The 12606-nt window shown below is 37.4% G+C and overlaps 1 protein-coding gene across 17 annotated transcripts in view; it reads left to right on the forward strand.

Moving 5' to 3' along the window:
- MYCBP2 (MYC binding protein 2) overlaps positions 1-12606 on the forward strand; it is a 284243-nt gene that overhangs the window by 189751 nt on the left and 81886 nt on the right. For all 17 annotated transcript variants that reach the window (XM_053896509.1, XM_053896544.1, XM_053896144.1 and 14 more), the window contains 5 exons: positions 3285-3340; positions 6956-7071; positions 10835-10932; positions 11629-11745; positions 12434-12574. In XM_053896509.1, the coding sequence (XP_053752484.1) occupies positions 3285-3340; positions 6956-7071; positions 10835-10932; positions 11629-11745; positions 12434-12574 (528 nt within the window). The remainder of the gene's footprint in view (positions 1-3284; positions 3341-6955; positions 7072-10834; positions 10933-11628; positions 11746-12433; positions 12575-12606) is intronic.

Raw genomic sequence — 12606 nt, forward strand, 5'->3', positions numbered from 1 at the left:
ACATTGATTTACAAGACAGGTTAAAGGGGAAAAAAAGGAAAGAAAAAGAAAAAAAACCACATTGATAAGAATATTAGCCAAAGAGATAAGACATTAAGCTAGGGCCAGTGTATACTTTTGCCGCTTTTCCTACCACTTTCCTTACGGTAACTCATATAATCCTCACAACAGCCCTATAAATTACTGTTTTTGTTCCCATTTACGTGTGTGGAAACTGAAGCACAGAGAGAGATTTAGTAACTTGTTCAAGGTCACACAATTGGCAGTAAGTCCCAATCCATGTTTGATTTTCCTGACTTCTTCCCCCAACTACCTTATGGCATGTCTTGAAAGTAAAGAGCAGTTTGGGAAGAATTGACAGTGTTCTGCTGCAGAAGTGAAGTTTTGAAAAGGATCTAGCAACATTGAATTCATCAATGATCTCGACAGAGCAGTTTTAGAGGCATGGTAGGTTTGTGAGTTTATAGATGCAGAGGAAGTGAAAGTAAAGACAAACAAGTATAGATCAGGTCTTTCAAGATGTTAGGTTATAAAAAGAAACAGAGGAAATAGAATTGAGTGAAGGCTTTAGAATTTGGGATGAATAGAGAAAGGCTTAGATGTTTTAATGCTGTTGAGAAGACAGTCAAGAGGAAGGAAACCAGGAAGATAGTCCAAGAGAGATGAAAATAGGGTCTAGAGCTCCAGAGGAGGGGTGGGCCTTAAATAGGAGCATTGCCTCTTGCACCTTACCAGGAGAGGGAAGAGAAAGTAATTTATACAGATGCTAGTTAATTTGTAGGTTGTGTAACCAAAAGAATTATTTAAGATCGTAATTATATGTTGGAGATAGGAGTGATGCATGTTAGGGTCAGGATTTGAAACAAAGAGGGAGAAATGAAATGGTCATTGTGGAGAATAAAAGAGAACTGATAAGGAAAGATTTATCGGCCATCCTTGAAGAATCAGATGAAACTAAAGATCATGTATGAACAATGCAGTGTGTGTCATATGAACATGGATAAGGTAATCAGTTGGATTGATTCCGCATTGAAGTTTTGTCAGGGAGCTCCACAAATGAATAGCGAGAGAAGGGAGTTCAGCAGATAGTGGTTACAGAAAGGACACTGGAACCTAATTTGTTTGGAAAGGAAGATCCAGAGAGAAGGAGTTGGGGTGAGAAGGACTGGTAGTCTAAGAATAGATAAACTAAGGGTCACTGAGGCAGAAACTGTGAGCAGCCATTTTGTTTTGGTTCAAAGAACAATTCTATGGAATCTCACAGGTCTATGACATTTGGTGTGAGAGGCTGAAGGAGAGTTGAAGTGAAGTTTGTTGAGGGTGAAGAAACAAGGGAGCTAAAAAGCTGGAGTCTTGGATGAGTTAGTTGTCCACTGACTTAAAGAATTCAAAGATAAACATTCTCATCCATTTTTCATTTTTATTTAAGGGATTTACTTTCTGGTCCCCTTACCTCCCAATCATTCCTTTAGTTTCCTGTGAACATGATTCTGTTTGTATAATTTATTTTGAAAGTCCAGTTACCAGAACCAGATTCAGTATTGCAAGACTGTTCTCAGTCGCCTAGGGTTAGAGCATTTATAGAAAATCATTCCCACACTGTCTTTTGGAGACAGCAGTGTGTGTTCCAAGAAAGAGATTTTCTTCTATCAGCCATTCACACACACTGTGTGCCACTCAATAGTCAGCCAAATATTGTGGAGGATGGAGAAATGAAATATGATCTGTTCTTTGATTATTAAATGTAATAATGTGTATTTTGAGGGAAAGTGGTAGAGCAGAAAACATTGTGCTGGGAATCTGGAACCCTGGGTTTTCCTGTTGGACCTAACCGTAAGGGCATATTTTTCATTTGTAACTTTGTAGTAAGTGAAAGCATCTAGATCTTTTCTAAATCACACTATGAAAACAGAAAGGGTGGGATGAAGGATGGAGATTTGTGACTGGTGTGGGTGTGCCTCTCTTTACTGTAAGTACAGTAGAAGTTACAAGTGAATGAACTGTTGCAGAACGTTACCTGAACCTTGAAAGATAATGGTTAATTTGGCAATGTTACAGGGGTGCAAAAATACTGGGAATAATGTGACAAGTTTCAGGTACTTACAGCCCATTTTTGTCTTTGCATTTCACGATAATTTCTTCCAGACTTTTGTTATTTTTATTAAGAAACAGATTGTTCTACAGGTCCAGTTGCACCAATCTGTGTATTATGGATTCATATCCCGTTTTGGTTATATCAGTTACAAATCCCCTTCTGTTCTCTCATATCCTTGCCCTTTATTTATAGTGTGTGTTTGGGAGAAAGCTAAAATGTTAATGTACTCAAAAGATAATATCTTTTTTTTTCCCTCTTAATTTGTTGATGGTTTGTTTGTTACATTCAGGTCTTTAACACACCTAGAATTTATTTTTGTAAATGATGTGATGCAGGTAATCGATTTTTTTCTTTTTCTTCTATATGGACAACCAGGTGTCTCAGCACCATTTATTGAATGTTCTATCACTATCTTAAGAATGTTTCTTTTTTTTTAATGTTTTTATTTTATTTTTGAAAGAGAGAGACAGAGACAGAGAACAAGTGGGGGAGGGGCAGAGAGAGACAGAATCTGAAGCAGGCTCCAGGCTTCCAGCTGTCAGCACAGAGCCCGACCCAGGGCTCAAACTCACGGGCCGCGAGATCATGACCTGAGGCCTAAATCAGATGCCCAGTGACTGAGCCACCCAGGCACCCCAAGAATGTTTCTAATGAAGGGTGCCTGTGATGGCTTAGTTGGTTAAGTGTCCAACTCTTTTTTTTTTTTTTTTTTCAACGTTTTTTATTTATTTTTGGGACAGAGAGAGACAGAGCATGAACGGGGGAGGGGCAGAGAGAGAGGGAGACACAGAATCAGAAACAGGCTCCAGGCTCCGAGCCATCAGCCCAGAGCCTGACGCGGGGCTCGAACTCACGGACCGCGAGATCGTGACCTGGCTGAAGCCGGACGCTTAACCGACTGCGCCACCCAGGCGCCCCAAGTGTCCAACTCTTGATTTCAGCTCAGCTCATAATCTCACAGTGGTGAGATTGAGCCCTGTGTTGGGTTCTGGGCTGACAGTGCAAAGTCTGCTTGGGATTCTGTCTCCACCCCTCCCCCACATGCGCATGTGCATGTTCGTTCTCTCTCTCTCTCTCTCCCTCTCTCAAAATAAATAAACATTTTTTTTTTAAAGAATATTTCTAATGAGTTATTGGTCTTGATGGATTTATTTACCTCCCTGGATTCTTATTGGTCTCTTTCTTAAAGGTTTATGAAAATTACTCATTTGAAGAACTGCGTTTTGCATCACCAACTCCTAAAAGGTAAGGATCATTTTTGTAACACATAGCCAAGATGTATATTGTCAACTGCTTGCAACTAAAATCATCCTTCATTCCAACTTTATTTTCCATAATATTTTATATCATTTTTAAATTTCCAGTAGATTTACCCCAGATTTTATAATGTGTAGATTTGCAAATAGAATGTATTTATCTCCAGTTATAATACTGCCAATATGGTAAATAATAGTAAGGTATTACAGAAAGAATAATTAGTATCTAAAAAGATATATATTGGCTTGTTTAGAGTTGGTTAGTTTGTTTTTCCATTTTTTTTTCTTCTCTCCTTCACCTAATGAGTCACAGAGCAATTTCAGTGTATGTTGTAGTTGTATTTTCAGTTATGAGGTCTTAATTTTTCAGCCTCTGAGTAATTTTAACTCCATATTTAAGCAGATTTTTTGACTTGCTGTTTTATTTGCTTGTTAGAAGTACTTTTTAAAATGGATGCCTTGAAAGAATTATTAGATAGGTTGTACCATAAAACTTAGAAAAAGCTCCAAGGTGAACCTGAAAAAAATACTTATATGTTTCTATTATATCACGTATCACATGACTTATAAGAAATTAACAGGTTACTATGACTTTATTCTTTTTTTTTTTTTTTTTTTTTTTTAATTTTTTTTTTCAATGTTTCTTTATTTTTGGGACAGAGAGAGACAGAGCATGAACGGGGGAGGGGCAGAGAGAGAGGGAGACACAGAATCGGAAACAGGCTCCAGGCTCCGAGCCATCAGCCCAGAGCCCGACGCGGGGCTCGAACTCACGGACCGCGAGATCGTGACCTGGCTGAAGTCGGACGCTTAACCGACTGCGCCACCCAGGCGCCCCACTATGACTTTATTCTAATATGTATTAAAAATAGTTTTAATGCACAATCTAGAAAGTTTTCTATAAAAATAGCCAAGTTTTGAGAACATATCTTGGTCTAGAAAAAGGAAAGTAGCATTTTGTCTTTGGCTTAATTTTACTTACAAAATGTCCATATAGTGAAAGCAGGTGATTTTTATAAAATAAATATGAGCTGTATAGATTTACTGCATGTTAAATAAGAAAAAACTGGCCATTTGCCAATAAATAGGTTTTCATATACATTTGACATTTTAAACCTAACTAAAATAGTCTCCTGTCTAAGTCAATGAATTATTTATTCAGCAATATTGTTAAGCATCCACTTCGTGAAAGGCACTGATAACAGGCTCTGGGATACTTTTATGAACAAAATAGACAAGGTACTCGTTCTTATTACATTTATATTCCTGTGGAGAAACAAACTATAAATAAGTAAACAAAATAGGAATAATAAGTAAAGTTATTTGATGGAGAGTGATGGGGATGGGACAGGGCACCAGAAGTATTGGGTGACAGCAAAGGCCTATTTGAGGAGGTGGTTTTTGATTGCAGAGCTGGATGGTAGTTGGCCATGTTAAGATTTGGAGGAAGTTCATTCTAGGTAGAGGAAATCGAGGATGGACAGATCTGGATGTGTTTGAGGAACGGAAGGAGAGTGGAGCAGGAGAATAGTGAGCAAGAAGAAAAATGGTTGAGGATGAGGTCAGAGAGCTCGGTGATGGCCTTGTTATATAGGGACTGGTAGCCTGTGTTAAAGAGTTTCGCTTTTCTTCTGTGTGGATTAATTTGGTGGGTTTTAAGGAGGAGAATGAGACACTGTGATTTATAGTTTTTAAAAGATCATTCTGGTTACTCTTTGGAGAATGAATTACAGGGGAGCAGGAGTGGGAACAGAGAGATGAGTTAGACACTGTTAGGTGGCTTGGACTAGGGGTGGGTGGGAGTTAGAAGTGGAAATGAAGAGTGGATGGATTTGGGATATACTTAGAAGATGAAGCCAATAGCCTTGCTGTCAGAAAGGAAATAGGAAGTGAAAGAAAGAGAAGATCCAGAGTGATTATAGATTTCTTCAGCTTCAGCAGTAGTATAGAATATATAGCAGTATAGCAGTATGGGAGCTGTCCGACTTTGGCCTGCAGACTGTATTAGGCCTGTTTTTGTAAAGAAAGTTAGGTTAGAACATAGTCTTACTCATTAGCTTATATACTGTCTTTGGCTGCTTTTCACGCTACAGTGGTGGAGTTAAATAGTGTGACAAAGACTGTTTGGCACAATAGACTAAAATATTACAGAAAATGTTACTGATCTCTGGTATAGAGTATCATGATTTTTATGAAGACCAAAGAGTCTGAAATGAGCAGGTGTTTTTTTGCTCTCTTTTGTTGGGTGCTGTGCGAGTAAGAAATAAGAGTTCTTTGGATATGTTAAAGTTGAGATGCCAAGATGCCTCTTGGTTATCTAAGTGGAGATATTTCAGTTTGAAATTCAGAGGAGAAATAAAATTCGGAGTCATCTATATTGAGATGGTGTTTAAAGCTGAGGACTGGGGGCGCCTGGGTGGCTCAGTCGGTTAAGCGTCCGACTTCAGCTCAGGTCACGATCTCACGGTCCGGGAGTTCAAGCCCCACGTCGGGCTCTGGGCTGATGGCTCAGAGCCTGGAGCCTGATTCCGATTCTGTGTCTCCCTCTCTCTCTGCCCCTCCCCCGTTCATGCTCTGTCTCTCTCTGTCTCAAAAATAAATAAACGTTAAAAATAAAAATTAAAAAATATATATAAAATAAAGCTGAGGACTGGATGAATGGTCAACTAGAAAGATGCTATTGAAAGAAAAAAAGAACTAGACCCAAATCCTTGGACATTCCTTAAGTTAAAAGCGGGGGTCAGAAGTGAGAGAGCCAGCAAAACACTAAGAAACAGTGGCCAGTGAGGGGAATGTTGTGGAAGCAAAACGAATATATTTCAAGAAAGTAGGAGATTTCAGCTCTCAAATGCTACTGAGAGATTGCTGAGGATAAAGAAACGACCGTTAGATTTGGGGTCATTGATGACTGACATGAGCAGTTGCAATGAAGTGGTGAGAACAAAGGCCTAATCAGGATAAGTTGTGGGAGAGAATTGGAAATGAGAAAATGGAGAGGGTGATTGTAGACAGTTCTTTAGATGAGTTTGAAATAAATGGGAAAAGGGACATGAGACCTTATTAGGTCCCATATATCAAGGGATGTTTAAGGTAGTGTTTAAGATGGAAGATTCTGAAGTTTGTATAGAAATGAGATGGAAATAGAAATGATTCAGGAAAGTGGGAGAAATTGATGATGAGTGAGAGAGAGAAAGGTAATTATAGCGTGGAAGTGTTGATGGAAGGAGATTCATAGCACAAATGAAGGGGTGGCTTCCAACAAGACCTAGGGCACTTCTTGCATTATAACAGGAGAGAAGATAGAGAAATAGAAAGTAGGTTTATTAATCTGAATGCAACTTTGGAGTTGTATCTATCTGCTTCTGTTTCTCAGTGAAAAATGATAAGGTCATGATCATCTGAGAGGAAGGAAGAAGGGTGATGAAGGCTTGAGGAGAGAAAGAAAAAATGAAATTCAGTCATTTTGGAGGGTAGGAAAACATACTATCGCAGGGCAATAGGATTGACATTCATTGTAAATAATACCATTAGAAATTACGTTAATGATGTTGTCAGCTGTTTAACCAGAAGTAAATTTTCCAATATCCATCTTATTTCTTTTCAGACCCAGTGAGAATATGCTGATCCGTGTCAATAACGATGGCACTTATTGTGCAAATTGGACTCCAGGGGCTATTGGACTCTACACTATTCATGTGACCATTGATGGCATTGAAATAGGTATTCTTTTTTTTTTTTTTAAGTTATGGTTACTTACTGCAAACAACTAGACAGAATTGTCTTTCTAATTTTCTCCTTAACTTGTATCATAGATATGGACAGTTTTCATTACTTATTTGAGGCTTCATTTCCTCATTTACGATGAGTACTTAATTAGTACCTTCATAACATTTCAAAATTTTCTAATAATTTATAGTATCATTATAGCTCTCATGACTCCCCCCTACATTCTCTAATGTGATTGGTCAGGTATGATCTTTGTGATGCTAAATTTATAACCATGTGAATACCTCATCTCCCCGTCATGGTCTGTCTGTCTTCCTTTCCTGGCTTAGAGCAGAAACCATCTCATTCATCCTTGTATCTCCCAATCTAGTTCAGTGCCTGGCACACAGTGGCTGCTCAATAAATATTTGTTGAATGGATGAATTTTCTTTATCCATCACTAACTTTGAAAAGTATATTGCTTTTCCTTTCAGCATTAATCATTTACTTTTCTTTATTTTTAAACTATTCGTATAATAGGACAACAGCAAAACAAGAAAGCTCTAATAAATGTTTATCAATGTGAATTCCTTATAACACTCTTTCCTGATGTTTTTCAAGAAAAAGGGCTTCTGGGGCTCCTGGGTGGTTCAGTCTTTTAAGCCTCTGACTTCAGCTCAGGTCATGATCTCACAGTTTGTGAGTTCGAGCCCTGCATCAGGCTCCACACTGGTAGTGTAGGGCCTGCTTGGGATTCTGTCTTCGTCTCTGTCTCTCTCTGCTCCTACCCTACTTGCTCGCTCGCATGCACTCTCTCTCCCTTTCTCTCTCTCAGAATTAAATTTAAAAAAAAAAAAAAAAAAGTAAAAGGGCTTCTATAATGAGGTAGATTTAGAAAACCTAAAACTCTCATCTTAGATATTCATACAATTCACACATAATCCACATTAACAGGGATTCTGAAGTGCCCTGAAATTAACAATCTTGTCTAACTTTGTTTAACCCTTTTCCTGAGACCCTTTGCATGTAAGGAAGAGGGAGTCAAGGTAGAGATAAAAGCAATTACTGATTAACATTCCACCAAAATACCCTTGGGGAACTCTGGTTTAAGTAGTTTGTTTTTATAGTGAAGGTAAAGAGATACGTTATGTTGATATAACTGTGTAGAATATATATTAATGTAACTATATGGAATCAGATATATCAAATTCACCTGTACTGTTCCAGAGACCTTTATCTTCAGTGTTTGCTGCACTCTCCTTTATTTCAACATATCCATAAAGCTTTTAGTTCGGCAAACTTTAGTTGATTCTAAGCAAAACAATTGTTCTAGGTAAGACCATTCCTATTGAGGCTTAACAACTTACTGATGACTGCAAGATAGAATGGGCAAACAAAATCAGATGAAGTAGAATATAAGTAGTGACATGTGAGAGGTACAAATTACAAGAATTCAAAAGTGAAGGGAGTCAAGAGTGTCTTCAGTAATGGTGGGGTGAAGAAAGCTGATGCACAGTAGATAAGAAAAATCCACTTATATTTGTTTTTTGAAATGAAACTGAAGAAAAATATTCATATTTACTTAGCAGCACCCATTTTCTTTCCTACTTTACAAACTCAGCTCTCTCCCCAAGGTGACCAAACTCAGTAGACTGGGACTTGCTTGACCATAAGCAAGGATAGATAATAATTCATTAGAATAACAGTGATATTAATAACTAGTATTTATCAAGCAGTTAATATATTTCTAGCACTGTTTTATGCACACCTTATGTGTGTGCATATTTTAAATTCTTTCATTCTTACAATACCTCAGTGAGAGAGGTGCTCTTCTCATTCTCGTTTTATAGATGAAAACAGGCACAGAAAGTCAGACAGCGGCAGATATGGGAACAACCAAGACAGTATAACATGAGAACCCCAGCTATTAACCACCATGCTGTGCCGCCTGCTGGTCAGAATGGTGATTGGTGTAGATGATGAGCGGTACTGATGTTGTAATTTGATATGGTGATCTGGTGCAGTGATCTGATGTTGTAAGATAACACTTAATCTCACAAGGGTTTCTTCTTTTCTTTTTATTTTTTTCAGTATCATTTCATATGTTCCAGATAAAGAATAGGAACCCTTTGTCTTTTCCTTGAACTTCTGAGAGCCTCATTTGGAATGTTAAGGCCCCTTTTCAAATATTTCCTTTTTTTTTTAAGTTTTATTTAAAGTTTTTAAGTTTTATTAACTAACACAGTGTAATTTAGTTTCAGGTGGACTTATCTAGACAACATGCGGTGTTCATCACAAGTGCACTCCTTAATCCCCATCACCTGTTTAACCCATCCTACCCATGTCCCCTCTGAGAAACATCAGTTTGTTCTCTATAGTTAGAATCTGTTTCTTGGGCTGCCTCTCTCTCTCTTTTTTCACTTTGCTCATTTGTTTCACATAAGAGTGAAATCATATGGTATTTGTCTTTGACTTACTTTACTTCCGTAATACTCTCTAGCTCCATCCATGCTGTTGCTTTAAATGGCAAGATTTCATTCTGTTTTAGAGCTGAGTAATACTCCATTGTGTATGTATGTATGTATGTATATGTATACATGTATACCACGTCTTCTTTATCCATTCATCAATCGATGGACACTTGGCCCATTTCCATAATTTGGCTATTGTAGATAATGCTGCTGTAAACATTGAGGTGCCTGTATCCCTGTGAATTAGAATTTTTTTTATTCTTTGGGTAAATACCTAGTAGTACAATTGTTGGATCGTACGATAGTTCTATTTTTAACTTTTTGAAGCAGTTCCATACTTTCCTCCAGCCTAGCTGCACCAGTTTGCACTCCCACCAACAGTGTAAGACAGTTCCCTTTCTCCACATCCTCACCAACACCTGTTTTTGTGTTGTTGATTTTTTTTTAAGTTTTTATTTGAATTCCAGTTAGTTAACATACAGTGTAATACTAGTTTCAGGTGTACAGTATGGTGACTGAGCACTTCCATACGGCACCCCGTGCTCATCACAACAGGTGCATTCCTTAGTCCCCATCACATATTTAACCAATACTCCTACCCACCTCCCCTCTGGTAGCCATCAGTATGATCTCTATAGTTAAGAGTGTTTCTTAGCTTTTGTTTTTTTACCTTTTAAATATCAATCACCTTAAAAAGACAGTATTTTGATACTTATTTTATTTGTTTGAAATTGTCTGTTGGGGGCACCTGGGTGGCTCAATCAGTTGAGCGTCCGACTCTTGATTTCATCTCAGTTATGATCTCATGGTTTTTAAGATCAGTTCTTGAGATGAAGCCCCTCATCAGGTTCTGTGTTGATGGTATGGAGCCTGCTTGAGATTCTCTCCCTTTCTCTCTGCCCCTCCTGTGTGTTCTCTCTCTCTCTCTCTCTCTCTCTCTCTCTCTCTGTCTCAAAATAAATAAACTTAAATAAAAATAGTCTGGGGGCACCTGGGTGGCTCAGTCAGTTGAGTGTCTGACTTCAGCTCAGGTCATGATCTCATGGTCTGTGGGTTCGAGCCCCACATTGGGCTCTGTGCTGACAGCTGACAACCTGGAGCCTGCTTCAGATTCTGTGTCTCCCTTTCTCTCTGCCTCCCCTGCTTGTGCCCTCTCTCTCTCTCTCTCTCTCTCTCTCTCAATAATAATAAATAAATAAGCTTAAAAAATTATAAAAACATCATTTGTGAATGTACACAAGGTTAGGTTTAAGGATCCTCTCTCCCTTGTATTCACAAATATTACAATTATCTTTCTGTTCTTACAGATGCTGGCCTAGAAGTTAAAGTAAAAGACCCCCCAAAAGGGATGATACCACCAGGAACTCAGCTGGTCAAACCAAAGACTGAACCTCAACCAAATAAGGTTAGGATAGAATAAAATTAGAACCTGAATCGATTAGAGAGTGATTTACTAATTTTCTTCATTGATGCTTCAAGGTGGTCATCAAACATCTAATATTTTAGTTGACTTCAGTTTTTGAATATTAAATATCCCTAAATAAATTTGAAGAGTATTTTGTGATAATTCTAATCATTTCTAAATTATAGGACCTGTACTTTAGGCTTCTTTGTATAATGCCATAGTAATTTATAGGCCTTGTGTACTTTCTGTTATTGACAGTATACGATTAACAAAAAGTTTACTGAAATTAAGTGCATAAAGTTTATAAGGAAAGTATCCTATACTGTTAAAAAAATAATTTCCTAACATCTAAAAAAGTAAATACAGGGGTTGGGGTAAACTCCTTATTAAAAAGGTAACACTAGCAATAGAATTTGTATCATACCTTTCTAAAAGGAAAACTATGGCTCTTTTCTCTTTTTTATCATATGTCTTCAAAGTTTAGAAAGGAAATTATAAATATGTACGTTTTAATACTTCTAAAATTCTTTCATTATAAATAAGCCAGTGTTAACTTGCACAGAGAAAGCAACTACAAATAATTTTGGAAACTTTCTCTGAATTATAATACTTTCAAACCTGTTTAATTTTCTTAGTACTTATAAGATCTCTGTTCTATGATTTTCTATCTCAAGTGTCTGTCTTTGCCTTTCCCAGGTTCGAAAATTTGTGGCCAAGGACAGTGCAGGACTCCGTATCCGTAGCCACCCTTCCCTTCAGAGTGAGCAGATAGGCATAGTAAAAGTCAATGGAACTATCACTTTCATTGATGAGGTAATTTGTAAAGAAACACTTGGTAATACATTTTGAACAGAAAGTTTTTGCATTGTTTGTATAATAATATTACTAAATTTTCTGTTATTATGTTTTAATTGGTTTGGATAGCATTTGGAAAGTTGTTTTGCAGATGCATTGAGTTTCAAACATTTTATCTTTCTTTATCAACAAAAAAGTAACTAAAACTATATTTTTAACATGAAAGAAGCTCAGTTAACAAGTAGAACCTGTACAAGTAGTCACTGAGAATGGGTACAGTTTTTCTTAAATATTTGAAGTGTTGTTTTTAAATGTGTTCATCGTATTGCTTTAACTTTGGACAGCATATTTTTCTAGTAATACAACCAAGAAACTTTCGATTATTAAATCATAAATTGAGGGGAGAAAAGAAGTTATGTTCTTTAGAGAGACCAACATTTTATTTTTAAACTATCTTAAAGTGTGATTTCTTTGCGCTTTTACTCATAAGGGACATGGTTTTTACTGTCTCACCATGTGAATTACCACATTGCTTGGCATTCTTTGCTGCTTTTTCCTTGAAGTTTCTCTTTTACTTACCGCCTGCAAAAACTAGATGTTTAATCTTCATGTCCACTATTATTTGCCTGCTTTGTAGCCCTGTAGCCCTTGCAAGCCTACTAGGACTTACAGGTGGGCATGGCTTGTTGTTGCTTATGTTTTGTAGATCCATAATGATGATGGTGTGTGGCTGAGACTGAATGATGAGACAATAAAGAAGTATGTTCCTAACATGAATGGTTACACTGAAGCCTGGTGCCTGTCCTTTAATCAACACCTTGGCAAGAGTCTTCTGGTCCCTGTTGACGTAAGTAAAAGGTGGTTTTAAAAAGCATAATA

This window comes from Panthera pardus, unplaced genomic scaffold (genome assembly GCF_024362965.1).
Source record: "Panthera pardus isolate Hobbes unplaced genomic scaffold, ASM2436296v1 HiC_scaffold_1, whole genome shotgun sequence".
NCBI classification, from domain to species: Eukaryota; Metazoa; Chordata; class Mammalia; order Carnivora; family Felidae; genus Panthera; species Panthera pardus.